At 54.1% G+C, this 21,427-nt stretch overlaps 1 protein-coding gene across 1 annotated transcript; it reads left to right on the top strand.

Annotated features, from left to right (window-relative positions):
- The first annotated feature begins 12,445 nt into the window (after positions 1-12,445).
- Positions 12,446-20,088, top strand: TMEM61 (transmembrane protein 61). The gene is made up of 3 exons (XM_061344718.1): positions 12,446-12,558; positions 16,442-16,855; positions 19,725-20,088. The coding sequence occupies exons 1-3, from the start codon at positions 12,446-12,448 to the stop codon at positions 20,011-20,013; spliced, it is 816 nt and encodes a 271-aa protein (XP_061200702.1). The 3' UTR covers positions 20,014-20,088.
- The last annotated feature ends 1,339 nt before the right edge of the window (positions 20,089-21,427 follow it).

The raw sequence follows: 21,427 nt of genomic DNA, 5'->3' as shown, positions 1-21,427 counted from the left end.
GGAGAGGGGAGGGGAGCGGCCAATGAGAGAGCTCCGGGGAGATCGGACCAGGCGCTGAGGGCGCCGATTGGCTGAGCGCGGCGGGCCCCGCTCTGCCCTCATCGGATCGCAGCGGCCGCCGGCCCCTCTGTGGGGGATCCCCCCCGCCATGGGGCAGCGGGGCCGGGGCGGGGGGACCCGGGCAGGGCTGGGAGCGGGGTCGGAGCCCCGGTCTGAGGCCTGAGGCAGAGCTGGGGATGGGTCGTGAGGTGGGGGACAGGGACTCTGGGGTTGTGGGGAAGGGGATAGGGGGTGAGGGAGAGGGGACCTCCCCCCCGGTCAGGGCTGCGGGGTTCTGGGTCTGGGGACAGGCCCCTGGGAGCTCGGTGGCGGAGGTGCTGCCGTGGTCAGTGTACCGCGGGCAAGGGGCTCACCCTGGTGCCTTTGGGTTGGGGGACGGCAGTGAAAGGCCTCCTGCACGGCTCTCATGCTCCTTTGTGGTGGTTTAGGTGTCAGTGCAGGAATCTCCCACAGCAAGGCGTGCTGTGCCATCCACTTCCTGGAAGGAAGAAGGAGATACCCCCCTCCAAAACACTGCTATGGTGTCCAAAACCGTGGCAGAACGGTGGAACAGGGAGGATGCATGAAGTCTGTAAGGGAGATACGGCCTTTTTATAAGCTAAACCCCATTAAGCCCCTCGATAGGTGTGCTCTTTGAGAGGGCAGTGGCAGATGCGCCCCAACAGCAGTGACCACCCCAGGAGACGCAGCACAGACACAAGAGAGCCAGAGGGACCTTGCCACAGCACTGCTGGGTTTGTGGCATGGAGGTGTTTGGTGAGGACACTACCACGGTGACACAGCACACCAACACGGTGACACAGCACACCAACACGTCAGGGGTCTCTCCCTCTTTGCCAGCAGGACCAATACTCACGGTTAGCTTTAGCTGCCACAGGAGATACTTGGGAGCACTGAACTGGGAGGGAGGGACGGCAGCATTGAGGCTCAGAGCTGTGCTATGGGAGGCAGCCACACCTTACAGCATCCTTGGGACAACTCAGAGGCTTTGTTGTGCCCCACTGCTCCTATTGAAAGACTGCTCCGAACCTTCACAGCTCTGATATTGGGAAATGGTCTCCCAATTCCAGCTTTAATTTATTCCCAGCCAAATTACATTCGTTGCCCTTGTGCCTACTCTGCCCACTAGCTCTTTTCCTTCTTACATGCGAGATGATGTTACCTGCTTTCATTTACCAATTCATCTGCTGACTGAAATTATGCATGGGAAAGAAGTTTCCTATGCCCCAAGAGAGGTTATTTTAACCTCTCTGAAGGGGCTAAATAATTCTTCTTGGCCTGAATGTGATCAAGTGCAGGGCTGACTGGATAACAGCATCATTTATTCATAAGGGGATATTTATACCTGCAGAGTAAACAGCATTTGGAATTTGTTTTTATGAAGACCTGTTAAAAGCCTTTACAACGTTTTCCCGTGTCCTGCTCTTCTTTTTGTAAAGCCCTAGGCAGCAAGTAGGTGAGCTCAGAGACCGCGATGTGAAACTGTGCTTTGAAACAGAGGAGCGAGTGAATCACCATTAAGATGATTGCCTGCGTACCTAGCAATGCCAGTCATAGGAAATACAGGAGTCGGAAAGGGATGAGGGAAGGGGAGACACATGTTTTAAATGCTCTCAGCTTTAGTTATTTTAGGTGTGGGCAAAACATCCTCCAACAATCTATGTGGGCTTAGAAAACATCATGTGTAAATCTGGTTGGAAAAGCTCAGATTCCCTCAGTACCTTTGCAAGGCTAAAACCCCCGCTCTCTTCAGTGGAATTATCATTTTAAGTGTGTTTAAGCTGTTGGTGCTTCTTAAAAAAGCAGCTCCCTTCCTCTTCTCGCTCTCCTGCCATCCCACCCACCCACTTGTGCTGTTCTGGGCATGCTGTGCGGTACAAGTGCTGCTGCTGTCACACAGTGGAACAGGTTGGGAGCTGATCCCACTGAAGAACTGAGCTGGGGTTTAGAGCAATGCTTGTTCCTGCCTGGATCAGCTCTCCGGTGGGATTCGTGTAGGTGCATGGAGCGGAGCAGCGGTCCCACTGACAGCCAGAGCTGCCCATCTCCTCTTGAGATACCAGTACTGTGCAGGACTCCATTCATTACCACTCAGGACTTTGTAATAAAGGCTTTTAGACAAGGAAACAATGAAAAGATGCAGCTGTTTGCCTAAGGAGACAGCTAAAGGGGTGATGATGGTAATAGCATACAGAGTGTTTGAGATGCAGACAAAAGTTGGCTACAGACTTCTCTCTCCATAAGAGACAGTGGAAGCAAAGACAGGCGTTGAAAAGCATTAGAAAGCCCTTTTATTAACTCAGGCTCTCACAGCCTGGGCACTGGCTGCCACAGAGCTGCTAAGTGGTACCAGGCTCTCACAAGCACGGGCCTTTTAATAGTAGTAGTTATGAAAACTAATAAGGAACTTGGGAAGGCTGCAAGCCGCCTTAATTCAATAAGGAAGCCAACAGACGGTTACTAAGGGTTAGGACTACATTTCCCTCATCACCTACCTGCGTGTTTGTTTGGCACAGAGGTGGTGCTGTCCTAAACGGGATGTGGTTTCAGAGGGTTGGAGGAAAGTGGTGATCAAAGTGATGGGTGAGAAGCTCCCTCTACAGGGGAAACCCAAGTATGATCGGTCGCCTGGAAGGAAAAGCCGGTTGGGGGATGTAGGATGGAGTGTTGGGCTTCAGTGGGACACCGGCGGATTGAGGCGTGTTGTTCTGCATAGGGGCTGAATGAATCTGGAGAGCGTTTGTGCATCTAGTGATTGAAGACAAATGTCAGACTTTACATGAAGGGCTTCAAAGGAAAATACAGGGGGATGTTATCAGCTCTTTCATAGTCTGACAATATCAGAACCACTGCCAGAATATTCCAGAGGGATGATGCACACTTATCTGTTCCCTCTGAAAGGAAGAAGTTGCTTTGTGGCACAGCAGGATTCAAAGCCAAAGTGGTCTGGGGAGTGCTCTGTGCCGTCCAAAGCAGGGCTGCACCATGCAGGAGAAGCCCAAACCCCACCTAACACCACATAAACATATGCAGGGATAGGGGATTCGAAGCAGAACAGTGCTACATCCTTTAGATACTGTGAACTTAGAAGGAAAATAGCTGGTGTGATGATCCTACTTGTCTGAAGAGCAGGGTCTTTGGCAATGGAGTGGTTCCGTGTGGCCTTTCTCCACCTGGATGCACATTTGCAAGGCCCAAGAGTTTCAAAAGACAGCAGAGACGTTTCTACTGATGTTTGACTCGTCAAACCTGCTTTCTGCACCTTATAAAACACTCTCTTTGGAGGGTGCATGGGAAGAATGTGGTTCATCTTACGTTGCTCAATTGCCTGGCTTCCAGGATGGTGTTTTCTGAAAGGTATTTATCCATAGAATATCCATTATCTAGGATCCACTTTCTGAGTTTCACCATTATTTCATGTGAGGGAGTAGAAATACATGATGGCTTGAGGGGGAGGAAGGCAGAGGGTTTAGTGCGACAGCAGGAGCAATGCTGGCTGTTGAAAAATGCATCCAAAAGGGACAGCAGGACTATAGTACCTTTAGAAACTGCCAGTCTGCTCTCAGGGAAAGCGAACCACTGTCTGAAGGCTTACACAAGACTTTTAGGATGATTAGGCTATTTTAGGTGTAGGTGGATCTAAAGTGGAAGGACTTGTTCAACTTCAGTGATGGATCAGGGTCTCCACACCTAATCCTCAGGGTGTCTTTGCTTTTTCTTCCTTCCCTTCCCCTCATCCTCTCAAGGCTGCGGTCACCCAGTTTGCATGGGAAGGGCTTCACCAAAGAAGGAGTAACCCTGGTGCTGCAAGGTGGGGCAAAGAACCAAGGATGCTTGGGGTCTACCCTACGTGTGTGCATACTGGCCATGTTGTGTGGCCCCACTCCTCCTGCAATGAGTTACTGCAGGCAGCATGTGGGACCCCAGTACATCAACTTGGGATGAAGCAGATGTAGGCTGTGAAGTGAAATATTAGTGATGGCAGAATGGGGCCCATCCTTTGGTGGCCATGCACTGCGTTAGGAGGCAAGGTCAGATTCTGGTCATCACATTCACAGAGCCACCAAAACCCCCCATGCTGCAGAACGTGCCAGAGCTTTTGTGTATTCCCTGTGCTGTGTATTAAATCCAGCTTTACAACTGCCTGTGAAAGGACACACTGTCTGGGGTTTATAAAAGGAATCACTTGTCAAAACAGAGAGCCAGGCTGGGAAAGGAATTCAGCCCTTCCCTCATTGTCACTGGGGCCAGTGTCCTCAGCAGCAAAAGTGAACCGGGTGTGGCAAGGTAGTGGGCACGATGAGCTGGTTACTGAGGGACCTGGGGTTCCAGCAGTGAAACTACAAACTGAAGAAGGCTTCACTCTTCATGGGTGAGCATTGGAGGAGAACAATGGAAGAGCAATGAGGGTTGCTCATGGACAACCATCATAGAATCATAGAATAGTTAGGGTTGGAAAGGACCTTAAGATCATCCAGTTCCAACCCCACTGCCATGGGCAGGGACACCTCGCCCTAAACCATATTACCCAAGGCTCTGTCCAACCTGGCCTTGAACACTGCCAGGGATGGAGCATTCACAACCTCCCTGGGCAACCCATTCCAGTGCTTCACCACCCTCACAGGAAAGAATTTCCTCCTTATATCCAATCTAAACTTCCCCTGTTTAAGTTTTAACCCATTACCCCTTGTCCTGTCACTACAGTCCCTAATGAAGAGTCCATCCCCAGCATCCCTATAGGCCCCCTTCAGATACTGGAAGGCTGCTATGAGGTCTCCACGCAGCCTTCTCTTCTCCAGGCTGAACAGCCCCAACTTTCTCAGCCTATCTTCATACAGGAGGTGCTCCAGTCCCCTGATCATCCTCGTGGCCTCCTCTGGACTTGTTCCAACAGTTCCATATCCTTTTTATGTTGAGGACACCAGAACTGTACACAATACTCCAAGTGGCTCTGCAGGGCATGAGGCTGCCTGAAGATGCAGTTCAAGAGGCGGCAGTGGTCCTGTCTCCTTCCATCAGTGAAATCCTGGGGACACCAGCGTTGGTGAGCATCAGAAAAGGGCTGCAATCACTGGAAGGCAATAAACACATTATTTTGGACCCATGGTATAATTGGACACATTTGCCAGTGGCCTCCAAGGTGCTCAGGGTGAACTCTGCTGTGAAGACAGCTGTGAAGTGACTCCAGGGTACCCTCTCCCATCATTTGCCTCTGGCCTGCTCTTGTCTGGAGTGGCAGATGCTGTGGGAACATGCAAAGAGCATTCAGGGCTGATGTGACGGTGAAGGCTTGCCAATGTCACCAGAGGAGAACACTGGAAGCTGTTTTGCTGTACAGGCCAAATTTCCCCCCTCTTCTCAGCTCCCAGCAAATCCATGTGTGTGTGTTTGGCCTCCTGGTACCAGATGTACTCACAGGCCCTTTTGCTCCAAATAAAGCCAAGACTTTCACTGCCTTGGCCATTGCCATTCTCTCCCCTGGTGCTGTCACTCTGTCACCTGTCTGCTTTCATTTAGTTCAACGTTTAGAGCATTTCACTGGCCTGGTCCCAGATGATGTCAACTGATAAAACTCCAGGCCGTGCTCCAAAACCAGCAGTGTAACTGTAGGATCTAGCCCTTACCTATGCCAGAGAGAAACAGAAAAGCTGCGAGCACAGTGAAAAAGGGAAAGAACAGCTGAAAACCCCAAAGTTAAATGCTGGTTATGCAAGCATCATACAGCTCTTACACCCAGCAAATCCTTTTCATAAGCGAAGCGATTGCAGCCAGATAAGTTAATAATTAAGGGTGGCAAAAATACACCATTGTTCCAATCATAAGGAATCACATTGGTCTTATTGAAGGTAAATGGAGGCGTATTTAATATGGTTCAGTGCTGTGCTGATAGGCTTTTTCACTAGAAAACTCAGTATGAAATCAGGTCAAAAGCTGACTGCTGGTATCTGTGAAGCCAATTTACTTCCCCCTGAGCTTCTCGCCTCCTTCTGATGGCAGATGTGCCTTGGTGACAATCCATGTTGGGAAGCGACTCCCACATACACGGAGCTGAGCAGAAGGAAGCCGGAGGCTTTGAGAAGAGGTTCCTGCCCCTTTCTACGGAGAGTGACAAGACGTGCTCCTGCCTGTGGAGCATCTCACGGAACAGCCTCAGGATGAGGACTGAATAAATAGATTGGTCCTCACCCCTGCAAAGAAGTGATTGGCAAAGGTGTCTGTGAGGGAAGGTGATGAGGGTGTGATTGCTCAGTCTCCTTCGATACAAGAGAGTCCTGACAAATCCCTTCTGGCAGCCTTGGTTGTAGCAATAACTGGTAAAACAAGACAGCGATTTCAGTACCTCCTGGCACAACAACCCCGAACTTCTTCATCCCTCTAGCACAGAAACGTGGTGGCTGCAAACCCGTGCTGATGGGGAGCAGTGGCCTTTCTGTACCCACACACAGAAATCCTGTGGCTCCCAGGATAGATTGGAGAAGGGGTAAACACGCAGATCCCGTCTCACGTTAAAACCCAGGCACGCTTCCCAACACTTTCTGTCTCCTTCTGCCCTCCCCATCCTCAGCACTTTACAAAACGCTTAAGGAAAGCACCTGGAGATCAGCCAGCACTAAAGCACTGTCATCCCAGGGCGGTTAATTACCATTATCTCCAGGATCAGCCAAGAGCCCTGTAATAAGCTCCCAACTTCTGTTTCACTGAGGTGTCCGTTCTCATCCAGACTAATGCAGATTATAGGGGTGGGATGAGCTCTCCCTCACGCTGGAAGTGGCACAGTGAGTCACGGAGGGAGGAGAGCTCCATCTCTCTGCATGGGGAGAGTCACCCGCCAGGGAGAACTGTCAGTTTTCTAGCACAGGAGTCTTCACACCTCCGGAGAAGTGAAACTACTCTTTCAGATGGGTAGCCAGACCAGCTCCTAGCTAAGGGAAGGACACGGTGTATTTTGGGGAGAAAGATTAACTCTTTGGGTCCTGGGTGACTTCAGCAGGAGGTCAAGCAAAGGAAGCCCGTGTTCTCCATCAGAGGTGTCAGGTCTCTGTTTCAGGGGTGAGATGCTGACTGTAACTGGGTATGGGAGATGGAGACCTGGTTTTCAGTCTGAAGGTAAGTAATTTAGGTGATGTCTTCCATCTGCTTCTTCACATGCATCTTGTTAAGTGTCTGTTACTCACTTTCACATCCTTCCCCTGCTCGCAGACCAGTGTGAGGTCTGTTTCTCTGACTCACTGAGGGAACAGATAGGAGCAACCTGCTCTGACACCTCCATAGGAGAAACCATCCACTGCTTCTTTCAGGAGTAAAGGAGAACATGTTGGGAGTGGAGACTCCAGAGAGCCTGGGACTGCAGAGCTAACCAGAGCGTGAGCCAAATTCACCACTGAGAGGGCTGTGGCATTGCCCTGGGCTTCACTGGAGATGGGTGATATCCTCAGCCTGACACTTCTCATGCCATTAAGGAGCAGTCTCAGCCCTTTATTTCCTCTGCCATTGCTTCAGGACTTTGTCTCCAGCTACCTAGAAACTCAGGTAGGAAGATGCAAACGTTCCAGGTTAAAAGTGAGGCAAGATGTGCAGGTAGAACTAACAGCTTTACTAGGTCAGCAGGCAACACTGCAGGTGAGCTTTGCAGTGAGCACACAAGCCTTTGGGCACAGCTGTACAGCCAGAGCAGCATCGCTGCTACTGAAAGGATAAGGAGGTTTGCTGTTTGAAATAGAGACCCCATGGCATGAACTGAAGAGAACCAAGGTAAACACCATCTTCTCCTAAGCTGGTCAAGTAACACAGCACCTTTAACACCACCTGTAACCTTCAGAGAGCAGATGCTGCCCCAGATATTCTGACCTGCAAAGGGGTTTTGTGCCTGAAAGTGTGTTGTTTTTTCCCCAGCTATATATATCCTTTGGGATAACAAAAGCTGCTCCCTCTCCTTTCAGCCACACCTTGTGTATCTCCTCATTTTTCCAACAGAAGGTTTGCAAGGTTTGCTGGCAGCATACTGCCCGTCAGCAACCTCCCAGCAGAGCACACTGATGTAACCAAGTGCTTGTGGGCAGCCCGATGCCAACCCAGGCAGTGAGATAATACAGGGGCACTGGGAGAGGAAACCAGCTGGAGCATCTGGGTCAGGATGTGTTGGACACTTGGGCTTCTTTATGGCTCCACACATGAGCTCCAGGGATGAGCTAGATGGCTGCTCCATCCTTTTCCTAGAAATCATCATTAATGCTGCTTTTAAACTTCTCTTTGCATTTCTGTGCTGAAAAAAAGCCCCAAACCAACCCATTATCTATCTACTCCCTGGAGACCACTGTGCTAGCTGAGTGCTGCAGAGACATGAAGACTGCACAGGGGCTCAGGGATGTCAGGGTAGTTCATCCTATGTGTAACGCTGAGTTTACTGGAAAGCAAATTTAGCCAGTTTTGTCTTTGGTCATCAGGTTTTTGAGCACCAGCATTTGGAATCACGGATACACAAAGAGCCTCAGCCATCGATATTCAACGCATGGAGCGAAGCTGTGTTTCAGCAGCCGGTGCTCATCTTGGCTCGCTCGCTCTGCTCAGGTGGGATGATGCACTCCTGACCAGCATCAGGCTTGACTGGGGAGCCTGCAGGGCTGAAAATCAATGTTCCTTCACTGCGAGCCAAGCGGCAGCTCATGCTGGAGCAGAGGAACAACATCTGCAGCATGTAAAACGCACCGGGTGGTGGGGTACGCGCGTGTTAGCACAGCGGCAGGGCCTCTTCCCTGAGAGAGGAGCTCACATCTGAGACACGCACAGCACAGGGGGCCTCCCTGAGCCTGAAACCCCCAGGAGAGCAAGAGAAGCGTGCCTGAGTAAAGACTGAGCAGAGGACTAGGTTTTAACTCCTTCATTCCATGCTCCTTCGTAGGCCAGTTCCAAATCCTTCGCAGGTTCTGGTGCAAAGATCCTATTAAGCTCTTCCTGCCCCCATCTGCAACACAGAAACTTCCCCTATAGGAAACTCACAGCTATAACATACCCGTTTATCTACGTGAGAGCCTCAATGGAAGGTGTCACATCAGTCTGAAGCTCCTGTACTAACACAGGTCCTGAATGAAGAACAGAAGGGGTTTGAAATCACTGCTCCTCCATAAAGCTCTCTGTGGATGAGTCCACTCTCTATGGACTTCTCCATTCCCAGGACTTTGCACCACAGCCATGCTCCTCAGCATGGTGCAGCATTACAAACTGCTGGTTAGGACACTTATGCACACATTTAAGCTTTAAAAGAGAGGGTTTGGTTCCAGAGGTTTGCTAGGCGGTGGCTATAGCCAGTGCAGAAACCACTTTGAAAACTGGTATTAAAGAAGTGACTGAGCTGCGTGTAGTTTACACACCTCTTGCTCATCTGTTACCATTCAAATACACTAAAAGCCACTGGAACTAAGTAATATTATGTATAGAATGTCCCTCTGGAGTTAGTAAAGGCTCAGGGCAAAACCATAGTACAGGAAGGGTACTTTGTGGTGAGTCTGGCCAAACCAAGCAAACACCACTCGTGGTCATGGGGATGATCCCTTCTCATGCCCAAACATGAGGCTTTTCCTGCTGGAGAGCAAGAATGAGGAGTCCCAAACCCCATACAGCAGAACCACCAATAAGGATCTATGGCCAGCTGCAGGTTCAACCCCAAATAAGCCCTCTGGTGAACATTGCATCGCTTGAAGATGTAGGACAAATGTTTCCAAAGCCTGGATCTACTGCCTGGATGAGGCAAGAGTGCCTGAGCCAGTATGTCAACTAACACAACTAATTAGGCATTTTAAGGAGATGCAAATGAAGGCACAGATAAGCAGCAGGAGGTTTTCCCCTTGCTTTACAGTGCTGGGTGCAGGAACTCCTTCCCATCTGCACATCCCAGATGTTCTGCAGCCCCTTAGCAGGCTGCACACACCTCTGCTCTGCCCAATGGCCTGTGCTAAGGGGAAATCCAAAGAATGGCTTCTCTATGGGTTTCTATGGATTCTGCCTGCAGAGATGTGTTCCCTAAAGCCTCATCAGTGGATCTTTATTAGCTCCATCATGGTGGCAGCACCCTGGCACAGTGGGGCATGGGAGGGTGGCTTGGGTACCACGTCACCAATGGAGACCTGTGAGCTGTCCCAGTGTGCTGGCACTCCCATCACAGGTATGAGAGCCCTGGAAGGGAGCCTGTGCTCCTCACGGTGCCCTGGTGCACCCAGATTCACTCTTGGTGCTCTGCTATCAACCACCTCGTTGTGATGGGGCAGAAAGCTCATGCACACACACACACAGAGGTATGGAGAAAGCTGACTTATTCAGCCTGATTATACAGTGAAATACAGTATTTTACATGCCATTTGCTGCAGCAGCAAAATGGGGTGAACAGTGAATCAAAAAGCAGCGCTTCTCCGTGCCAGCAGCGTTGATCAGGCAGCATCCTTACCTGGGGGAGGCAATTACTGGAACAATCTCTTTGCACGTTCCTCCTTTGTTCCTGTTCTTGCAGGGGCTGTAACTGTCTTTTGTGTCTTCTGGTTTTCCCTGCTGCAGTTTCGCTGTGCATGGGATGTTTCACATACACTGACTTCATTTCCCTGTGCCCTGTGTGTTGCTGCTCCTTGTGCACCAGCAGGGAAGTCCCCAGAGGGGGATAATGCCCTTTGGCCAAGGTGAGGTGTACCTTTCAGCACTTACAGCCTTTGCCTTGATGTGAGATATCTGCCATGGGTTTGTGGCCACCTGCAGGCCACCGCCCTGGGGAGGACAGAAGATTGCACATGGTTACGGGGCTGGAGGATGCATTGGGACGGAGCTACCTCACTCTCTGCAGCCCTGTGCTAGGATGAGCACACACAGGCTAACACCACCTACAAGTGCTTCAGGAGCCATTTGACATATACTTCAGTCAAGTATAATATCAGAACAGGTAATGAGCAGATGTCTCATTGTCCCTTAATAGGGGAACTGGTGATTCACATCACTGCCTGCATCACTCATGGATGGTAGTGCGAGTGCCCTGCAATGGCGTATCTGCGACAGAGGAATGCAGGTGTTCACCCCTGGGATCTCTGGAGACAAATTCCATCCTGCCAAGGAGTAAGGATCATAGTGTTTGGATGTATCGTTAGGGATTGCTGCATGCCAGCCCAGTGGGGTGAAGCCATGCTGGGGCTGAGTGGGGTGAGGGACCCCTACCCCATGCTGTCTGTGATGGAGACTCAAATCTGCTGCATGTGAACCAGCCCTCCTCATGCCTCAGTTTACCACTTGCAAACCTCCACAGTGTCTGCAGGCAGAAGGGGCTGCCCCTCAGCTGTGCTGGGTGGCTGCTGAGCACACAGGAAGCATGGATTCCATGATGAGGCTTTGCATCAGTCCCTGCAAGCCGGTGTAGATAAACCCGGAGCTGTTTTGGAGCCAGCAAGGTGAGGAGTTGCAAGCAACGCAGGAGGAGCAGCAGCCCAGCATTCAGCTGCTGTGTCTGTGATGCTCAGCCTGCAACAGAGCCGTGAGGGTGCACAGCAGTAGCACAGCGTGGCGTGATTGTTGATCAGACAGGTCTGTGATGAGGAAGTGCGCCTGAATCCAGATGCCGGTCACAGGAACCACCCTGAACCACAGATCAGAGCGTTCTCAGGTTGTTTGATACCCAGGTACTCTCATGAACGCCTCAGGGTGAAAAGATCCAGCTGGAACAGGGCTAGGAGCAATACTGGTGTTTGACAGAGGTGAGGAAAACTGAAGTGGTCACAAAGGAAGTGTGTGGCAGAGATCATAGAACCCCAGACTGGTTTGGGTTGGAAGGGACCTTAAAACTCATCCAGTTCCATCCCCTGCCACAGGCAGGGACCCCTTCCACTAGAGCAGCTTGCTCCAAGCCCCTGTGTCCAACCTGCCCTTGAACACTGCCAGGGATGGGGCAGCCACAGCTTCTCTGGGCACCCTGTGCCAGCGCCTCAGCACCCTCACAGCGAAGAGTTTCATAGTAAAGAATTCCTTCCCCCTGTGCTGCAGCATGGGCACAGAGCAGCGGTGTCCCACCCATGGGGTAGTGATGACCACAGGGTGCAAGTGTCCCATGCACGGGGTACCTCTCATGGGCTCTGAGCCTGATACCGGTCTCTCGAAGTCCCTTGTCCCCTGGGCCCCGAGTGACCTGGCTCTGGGCTTCCTGACCCTGTGGAACCCCAACCTGAGCGTACGCAGCAGTGCTCACAGACCCGCTCACGGCACTCGCACGGGGAAGCCGCCTCCTGCCCAAGCCGCCGGCAGCCGCACGCTGCCTTTGCCTTCTTGTTCCTCTCCGTTCACTGCCTCTGTATTCCCCCAGGACCGGGACCGCGCTCCGAGGAGCCGGGAGCAACGCGGGGCCGCCGCCCCGACGGGACCGATGGGCGCATCCCCCCTCCCCTCCCGCCCCGCACCGCCCCCCGGCCCCGCCCGCCCCGCGGGCCGGGCTCCGCGGGAGCCGCCGCTCGGCCGGAGCGGGGCTGGCGGCGGCGGGTGAGTACGGCGGCGGGTCCGCGGGCGGCGGGACACGGGCACGGGCACGGGCACGGACACGGGCACCCCGCGATGGCCGTGCCCGAGGGGAGGGAGGCGGCGGGGGCAGCGCAGCCCCCGGCCCGGGGGTGCCACCGGGTGATGGGCACAGCTCGAGAGGGGACGCGGGGTTCGCGTCGCCGCCGTCGGGGCGGGAGAGGCGGGGACTGGTCCTGATGGAGCACGGCGGGGTTACATGTGCCTTGTCCTGAGAGGGGTCCCCTCCGTCAGAGCCTGCCTTTGGGAGGTGGTGGCACAGCGCGGCTGGGATGCTCCTCTGGAAGCATCGTTATTACTGTGGTCTGGATGGGTACCAATCCCCTAACTGATAATAGTAATACAGTAGTAGTAGTAGCAATAATAATAATAATAGTAATAATAATAATAATAATAACACCACCAAATTCAGGTAGAGGCAGGAAGGAATCTCCTTAATAACACCCTCATGGTTCGCTGTGTCTCTCCCTGGTGTTCCTTTGGGCACATTTAATGTCTTCATCCACACGGCGTGCAGCAGGACAGGCTGTCAGCGCCGTGGAGGGACATGGGCTATGGAGGTGGGTTTTGTCTTGATGGCACTGGGGGAGTTTCAAAACTCTTTTCGTTTTCTCTTGTAGCTGGAGAAGAGTGTTTTTCTGAGTAATGCTTAGTAGACCCTATGAATCACCATCTGCATAACTTTATATGGGGGATGCTATTCTCAGCATCTTAGTAGAACTATGTAAACTATTAACATTCGTAGTTGTTTGTACATGCAACACACAAGTCTATTTCCTTGGGAAGGCTATTCCGAAGCAGGTCAAAGGAGGAGACAGGAGAGAACAGAACGTTGGAGCGGCTCAGCAGGTAGAGACGGGTGTTTGGGAGCTGTCTTTGGAGGGGCAGCCGCTCCTTGGAAACCTCACTGGGATGCTGAGTGTCCCGGAGTGGAGCCATGGGCAGGCTTATGGAGCAGGAACTCAGGTCCTGTGCTGGTTTCACGTCTCCCTTCCTGGTCTTTTGCCCTGTTCTCCCAAAGGGGGTTGTGCTAAGGAAAACGTGGTGGAGCTTGGAAGGAGGCTCAGGAGAGCTGGCAAGGGGCAATGTCACCCTGCACGGAGGAGCCACCTCTGCACACGCACGGTGGGAACACGAGTAGGCTGGGGGAGCGTTGAGCGCTGCTCCCCGCGGCGCTGGGCTCGTCAAGAGAGAGCAGTTTATTCTCTGGAGCTGTCAATCCGTCACTGCCAGAGCTCCCCGCCTTCCCTCCACATCCGCCTCCCCCTCACTGCCACCGCTCCCAGATGTGCGCAGCGCCGGGGATGCAGAGAACCAGGCAGCAGAGAACCACAGCATCTCCCAGAGCTCGCCAGGCTGACCCCAAAACGTTCCAGCTCTTGGTGCTGCTCCAGTCCTGGCTTTCAGTGTGGGTTGGCCTGTCGTTCCCATGCAGCTGGAGCGAGAGATGTGCCATAGGGGTATTGTGGACTGTGGCTTACAGGGCCTTGAGCAAGCTGCTCTAGTGGAAGGTGTCCCTGCCTGTGGCAGGGGGTTGGAGCTGGATGAGGTTTAAGGTCCCTTCCAACCCAAACCAGTCTGGGATTCTATGAACATTGGCTGAAAACCTGCCAGGAAGATGCGATGCTCTCAAAAGGAGCGGGATTCACGGGTCAGGTGAGTCCTTGCGCTCTTCTGAGCATCTACGGCTGCACGGCAGTGTAGGCCCAGCTTGCCTGCTGTGTCCTGCTCACATCAGGAGGCGAGTTGGAGGATGCTGATCCCTGACAGCACCTAACAGCATCTCTGATAGCCTGTTCTCTGTCTCAGCTCATCCAAGCCCCAGCCATTCAGGGGCTCTGAATTCATGGGGGGAAGCTCTGCCTCCTCCCAGCCCAGGACCATCACCTCCTTCCCCGGGGGTCCCTGTGGATGATGCTGGGGACCACTGGCTGGGCATCAGTTTGGGATCATGACCATAGGATAAGAGCATTCCAGAGGACTGGGAGGACACAGGGCTCCCAGTCCTGCAGCCTTCCTGCAGGTTTCCTAAATCCCACTTCTCATGGGGTTCCTTCATTAAAGGTAGATTAGATCAGCTGGTGTGTCTTTCACTATGAAGTAATTTGTCCTTTCCATTTCGTGGGTCCATCTGATAAATAATGCCTTGAAATAATGTAATTCCACATGCCCTTGGTCACAGCAAGTGTATGCTGGGCTCTGCTCCCTGCCCGCTCCAGCTGGGTGCTTCCAGATCTCAGGATGCAGTTTAAGTCCCTGCTGCAGGAGGAGAGCCCTGCCTGGAGGAACAGAGACCAAAGCCACCAGGTTATCCTCATTTCACTGACGTGCAGGTGAAGTGATGAAGGCAGAGGAGGGGATGGAGCATGGATCCTTCAGCTTTCCATCCACCTTTGTGCTTGAGCCCCATCTCCATCCTGGCTGTGCCCTGGTGTGCGGCCCCTCCACTGGCACTGCCACAGCTCTAAACCCTCCCAGAGGAGTCATCCAGGACTGGATCTCTAAGGGGATGCTGGTGCTTGATTCCCACATGATCCAAAGCTTTTTGTCCCTCAAGAAGTGGGAGCTGAACCTGCGCCTTGTTGCTGGGCAGTGAGCAGAGCCAGGGGGGACATGGTGGGTCCTGTTTTCTGCCTGGTTAGCTGGGAGCTGGGGATCCCCAAGCCTGGATGCTTGTTGTTTGCTGGAGAAGGCAAAGGGGAGTGAGAGCCCCACAGAGATCCCATTTCCGTGGCTGTGACACTGAGCTGAGCAGTGCCAGCCAGCAGGAACACGTGGCACTGCCTCATCTCTTTGCTTGTCAAACCAACCCCAAACCACCCTGCTAGGGGTAGTGAAGGTGGTGAGGACCCCTATGGGATCGACCGTGCCGGATGAAGACTGAGCAGCCTTGACAGCATCAGGGTGTTTGTCCCACCTTCAGCTCCCTGCTTCCGGGGTGTCTCAGGGTGGGTTGCTCAAAGCCTCCTAGATCTCAGTGCTCTGCTGCCTCAGCCGCCCCGACCAGCACAGCACAAACACCTACTTCAGTGGTAAGCCATACCCTCTCCAAGGGTTTAGCTTGCATCCAGCACATTCCTGCCTTTTAACGGAGGTATGGATGGATTCCTGCTCCCATCCTTGCCCTCAGCTTGGCTGTGGCAGGGAGAGCAGCTATAGCAGGCCCCATCAGTGATGGGAATGCTCACTGGGGTCTCTGCTCTCTGGGTGTCTCAGGAGCCATCCCTAAGTGAGGTCCCTCTGCCTTGTCAGCACGTGAGGGGGGTTTTCCCCTCCTGAAATAGCAGCTCTGTGGCTTTCAGAGGTGTGCTTGGCTCTTTGCCCTGAGAAAGCCCCAAGTCCCCTGAGCTGTGGGCTTTGGAGCAGGGATGCCAGACACCTCCTGTCACCGCAGCACTGATGTACCCCCAGGTTCAGAGGAGAAGCCATGTGCATGGATAATGCGGGAGCGATCACATCTGAAATTTATGTCCCTCTCCTTAACCTCTTCCATAAGCCTTGCTTTGATCAGAAACCCTGCTGGCGTTCCTCCAAGCTCCGGAGGAAAGCTGGAATAGAACCCAAAGGCAAGAGCTATGCAAGTCCCTGGAGCTGCCTCCATAGCTCCCCTGGCTGGGGCTTCCATCCTGCCTCCGTGGAGCATTGCTTGCTATTGAAAATGAGGATGTTGGGATCCAGACTGGCATCCAACACAAGGGCTTCCCATTGAGATGTGGGAATGCCTTTTCTGATGGCCAGTATCTAGCTAAAGCATCTGCAACCCTCAGAGAGGTCCTAACTCAGTCGTTTTCTCCTCTAGAAGCTCTTCCATGACCTTATCCCGCTCAACCCCTTTCTTGTCTTGCAGGACTTGGGCTCTCTCATGCCTTGCCTCCCTCTTCCCCCCTGCTAAACCCTCCTTCCCAAGGATGGCGGCCGCCTCATTCCGCTATGGCATGACCATCACCGGGGCCGTGCTGCTGGTGACGGGGACGCTGTGCTTCGCCTGGTGGAGCGATGGGGAGGTGGGATCATCAGCCAGCACCGGCGCTCACCTCCTGCCTCCCCGGGAGGCCGAGGCCGTGCCCAGCTCCTCCTCCTCCAGCGCCCTGCTCCGCTCCATCAGCTTCTTCTGCTGCGGCATCGGCGGCATCCTGCTCCTCTTTGGGCTCCTCTGGTCCGTGAAAGCCAACGCCAGGGTGGTTTCCCGGCGCTACCAGTACCATTTCCCCAGGGACCTGCAGTACTTCACCGCGGAGCCTCCGGAGAAGTGGAACTGCAGGTGGGGCCCTGCGTTGTGGTGCTGGTGGGGAGAAGGTGAGGGTGGGTTTGACCCAGCACTGCCAGGTACCAAAGCGCGCTCACGAGCTCAGATGAGCAGTAAAGCCGCTGTGCTGCTGGCTGTTGCTCAGACCCCATTCTGGGCTCTGCTCCCGCTCCATGAGCAGATGCTCCCGGGGTGATGGTTTTAAACTGAAAGAGGGGAAATTTTAGGCTGGACGTTCTTTACAATGAGGGTGGTGAAGCACTGGCACCGGTTGCCCGGAGAGGCGGTGGATGCACCATCCCTGCCAGGCTGGATGCAGTTCTTCATCCAGTTGAAGATATCCCTGACATTGCAGGGGATTGGAACAGATGAGCTTTGAAGGTCCCTTCCAACCCCAACCATTCGATGATTCTATGGTCCTCCCCTCCCTGCAGGCACTCTCCATGCCCACACTGGCTGCTCCCGCATCCAGTTCAGCTGCAGATGGCTCTCCTTGCCCTGCAGGGCCATCACCAGCCGAGGCAGCATCTCCTTAGCAGAGCCATGAAGCAGAAAACTACATTGGTTTTCTGAAGGAAGGTCTGGATTCGGGTGTGTGTGTGTGTGTGTGTGTGCTTTATCCAGACCTCCAGCTTTGAAACCTTCCCCAGGACCACAGTTCTTCAGTGCTCTGTGAGGACAAGGGGGTTTATGGCACTTTTAATGGAAGCAAAGTCTATGTTAAAAGGGAGTTAAAAGGCAAAAAGAACAGGACAACAATCCTTGGATTGGCCTTAAACCAGGAGCACAGGCAAAGGGTCCTTCTACAAAGCCTCTTTTGGGGTGTGGAAAGACCCCTCACTGCTTGTTGTGTCCCCAGACTGCCCCTACATGAGCCTGAGCTTTATTCCCACTTCTCCATGTAAAAGCTTTCTGAGCAGAAAGGTTTCCTTTCCAGAGGCTGCTGTGGAAGCGGAGCCAGCCGGCCCTTCCCAGTGCTGCCCTATGGGGTCACAGCAGAGCTCTTGGCTCCGGCGTGAATCGGGCTCTGGGGAAAAGCAGCACGAAAAGAAGCTCTTAAGAACACGAATCCCTAAAAATTCATTGGGAGCGGGAAGCACGTTCCTGGTTCTCCAGGGGTTTCAGTGCCCATTGGAGCATCCGGGGGTGAGAGCCTGAGCCGGGCTGATAGTGCAGGGAGGCTTCCTCCTCCCATGGTGGGCTTTGCTGTGCCTCCCATGAGGAATGTCCCCTTCCCAGAGCTCCCATGCCAATGGGAAGGCAGCTTCCTGGTGCTGCTGGCGCTGTGGCAGCTCCTCCAGCCCCAGCTGTGCTGGCATTCACTCAGCAAAGCATCCTCTGCTGGGAGAAACCCTCCTCTCTGCATCGCCAAGGCAGCATTCCTCTGTGAGCCGAGCCTGTTTGGCAAAGGCCGTGGTGCGGATGCTTGGAGCGGTAGGTGTGGGATATGGAGGCATCCCAGTGGAGCATCACAGCTTTCCCTTTGGACCAGCTGTGCCTCTCCAATACCCACAGCCTCCCTGAGCGCACAGCACTGGGTTTCTATGTGCGAAAGCAAGAGGATGCTGGGTTGCTTTCAAACCCTCCTCGCCTTCGGGGCTGCACCCAGGGTGCTGAGCAGGACCTGGCACAGGGCAAAGGTTGGTGGAGGTTTTCCCTGTACACAAGCTGTGTTTGCTCAGCAAAGCGCTGCTGAAGTGGTTCCAGGCCGTGCATGCAGGGCTCTGGTGAGTGGGACCACATGGAAGTGGGATGCCTGGTGCCAAAGTGCTCCTTTGGCGGCCTCTGTGCTGTGGGGTTAGGCAGGAGATGAGGATGCTCTCCTGCCCAGCACAGTGCACAAGGGGGAGGGCAGATGTCCCCAAAGCCTTCACCTCTGCTGCTCTGTGGCCATGCTGGAGGAGCTCTTCAAGGCTGCCTTGCCAGGCTGCCCTTCCTCGTGTTGGGTCAGGGGTTATAAACACAGTGGGAATGGGGTGGTGTGACCTTGGCACAAGGTCTGATGGATGGTCCCTTCCTCCTGCGTGGCTCCCTACCCTTCTGGTGCTGGGAACTGGCTGACATGGGCTTGCCTTGACCCTGGGCATGCAAAACCTGCCCATGTGCCATCCCCAAAACACAAGTGCTTATCATGCTCATGGATGCTCCAGCAGATGGGGGGTGGGGATGATGGCTGAGAGGCTCCAGTTGATGGGACACAGGGATGCTCTGATTGATAGTGCTCCGGGATACTCTGGTTAATGAGCACCGGGATGCTCCAGTTGATGGGACATGGGGATGTTCTTGTTGACAGGGCTCTGAATTACTCCAGTTGATGGGTGCTGGGATGCTCCAGTTGGTGGGTGCTGGGATGCTCCAGTTGATGGGTGCTGGGTTGCTCCAGTTGATGGGACATGGGGATGTTCTTGTTGACAGGGCTCTGAATTACTCCAGTTGGTGGGTGCTGGGATGCTCCAGTTGATGGGACATGGGGATGTTCTTGTTGACAGGGCTCTGAATTACTCCAGTTGGTGGGTGCTGGGATGCTCCAGTTGATGGGACATGGGGATGTTCTTGTTGACAGGGCTCTGAATTACTCCAGTTGGTGGGTGCTGGGATGCTCCAGTTGATGGGACATGGGGATGTTCTTGTTGACAGGGCTCTGAATTACTCCAGTTGGTGGGTGCTGGGATGCTCCAGTTGATGGGTGCTGGGATGCTCCAGTTGATGGGACATGGGGATGTTCTTGTTGACAGGGCTCTGAATTACTCCAGTTGATGGGTGCTGGGATGCTCCAGTTGATGGGGCTGTCTCTGCTTGATGGGGCCCAAGGATGCTCTGGTTCACAAGCGCTGGGATGCTCCAGCTGACCCGGCGCACTGCTGTGTTTTATCTTCCCTTGCAGCTCCTGGGACGCCAGCGCCATCCCCACCTACGAGGAGGCTCTGACCTGCAGACCTGCCCACGACACCGCAGCCTACATCCCCCCGCCGGGGGGCAAGGAGGAGGAGCTCACTCCGCCCCTGTACCGCTACCTGGAGGAGGACGAGCGCTGGCAGTGCGGCCGCCGCCGCAGCTCCTCCGACAGCGCCTTGTTCCGCCCCAGCCCGTCCTGGATGGAGATGCAGGACCCGGGGGAGCCGCAGGAAACGCCCCCCCCCAGCTATGAAAACATCAGCGTCCGGGGGGTCTGAGCTGGAGGCTTTAAACCCAGCCCCTTCCTTTGCTTGTGGGTGAGGAGGGGAAAGGGTCTGCGGCTCCGCGGGCCGTCTGCGGGTCCCTTGGGAATGCGTCCGGAGCGGGGCCGGGGGGTGCCACGGGCATGGTTGAAAGCCTTGGTGTTTGTAATAAAACCACTGCCGGTTGCACATGCTTTGCACCCCGTGCTCCGAGCCTCCCTGGGGCTGCCCGCCCACAGCAAGAGCAACACCTGCAGCGAAACACAAGGAGAAGAAGCAGCCCCGTTTGCTCCTGCCCCTTCCAGCCGTATCCATCCCTTCCACCTTGCTTCCCCTGCACGCTGACTTCCCATGCATCGCTTCGGTTGGTTTGGAGATGTTCAGTGGCTCGTGTGCGTGTTCAGAGCATCCGAGCGCGCTTGGTGTTCCAGGCAGCGTCCCATGAAGACACCCTGGGCACAGGGCACAGCCCCCTGCCTGCTCGCCACGGCCGGCTGTGCAGCACTGCCCACAGCAAATGTTATTTCTCCTTATTTTGGTGATTAAAGTACAAGTAACAGGGATAGGACAGGGGGAATGGGCTCAGAGTTCAATGGGAGGCTGGGATGAGCCCTTAGGCAGAAGCTCTTCCCTGTGAGGGTGCTGAGGCGCTGGCACAGGGTGCCCAGAGAAGCTGTGGCTGCCCCATCCCTGGCAGTGCTCAAGGCCAGGTTGGACACAGGGGCTTGGAGCAAGCTGCTCCAGTGGAAGGTGTCCCTGACCGTGGCAGGGGTTGGAGCTGGATGAGCTTTAAGGTCCCTTCCAACCCAAACCAGTTTGGGATTGTGTGAATGGACAACTGCACCAGGGGCTGCTGCTGGTTGCTCCATCCCACCAGAGTAATGAGCTGCCCTGGGCTCCTGCCACAGCCAACATAAAACATTCTTTATGACATGATAGATCACTTTTCACAAGCCAGGTACATGTGCTCCCATGTGGGCAGCAAGCAAGGGATCAAAATGAAGGGGAATTAAAGCCACCACCGCTGTCGGATGTGCGATGTGAAGGGGGCACCTTTTAACACTCCAGCTCCATCTTAAGCACACGCAGGGCATGTGGGCACTGTTCTCACAGAACAGGCGGACCAACCCCATTCCATCCTTCCCTGGCTTTAGCCTCCCCTTCACAGCCCCGCTGCTGGCTCCCAACCCACCCGCCTCCATCCAGGCCCCGGAGCACTCCCTTCCCTGCCGCAGCCCTGGAATACGTGCTGCATCCCTTTATTTGGGGCCCTGCCAGCTCCCATTACTTGGGGCTCTGCCAGCTGTGATTTATGCCCAGCTCCAGCCCTCAGAGCTGGGAAAGTCCCATTGGGCCCAGCCACCCTCCATGCCCCCCTCTCCCTCCCCATCCCTTCCCGAGGCGCGGGGTCCATCGGTGTGTGCCCGCA

Source organism: Neopsephotus bourkii, unplaced genomic scaffold (genome assembly GCF_033783945.1).
Source record: "Neopsephotus bourkii isolate Nb327-2 ecotype Australia unplaced genomic scaffold, CSIRO-AGI_Nbou_v1 NB_234, whole genome shotgun sequence".
In the NCBI taxonomy this organism is placed as follows: domain Eukaryota; kingdom Metazoa; phylum Chordata; class Aves; order Psittaciformes; family Psittacidae; genus Neopsephotus; species Neopsephotus bourkii.
This window is presented reverse-complemented; position numbering and strand designations above follow the sequence as displayed.

What these genes read in the sequence shown, in the direction of transcription:
- TMEM61 (XM_061344718.1), top strand. Translation starts at nt 12,446, where the DNA reads ATGGGCGCATCCCCCCTCCCCTCCCGCCCCGCACCGCCCCCCGGCCCC. An exon ending in AGCGGGGCTGGCGGCGGCGG is followed by an intron (nt 12,559 to 16,441) that starts GTGAGTACGGCG and finishes CTTGTCTTGCAG; the next exon opens with GACTTGGGCTCTCTCATGCC. An exon ending in CCGGAGAAGTGGAACTGCAG is followed by an intron (nt 16,856 to 19,724) that starts GTGGGGCCCTGC and finishes CTTCCCTTGCAG; the next exon opens with CTCCTGGGACGCCAGCGCCA.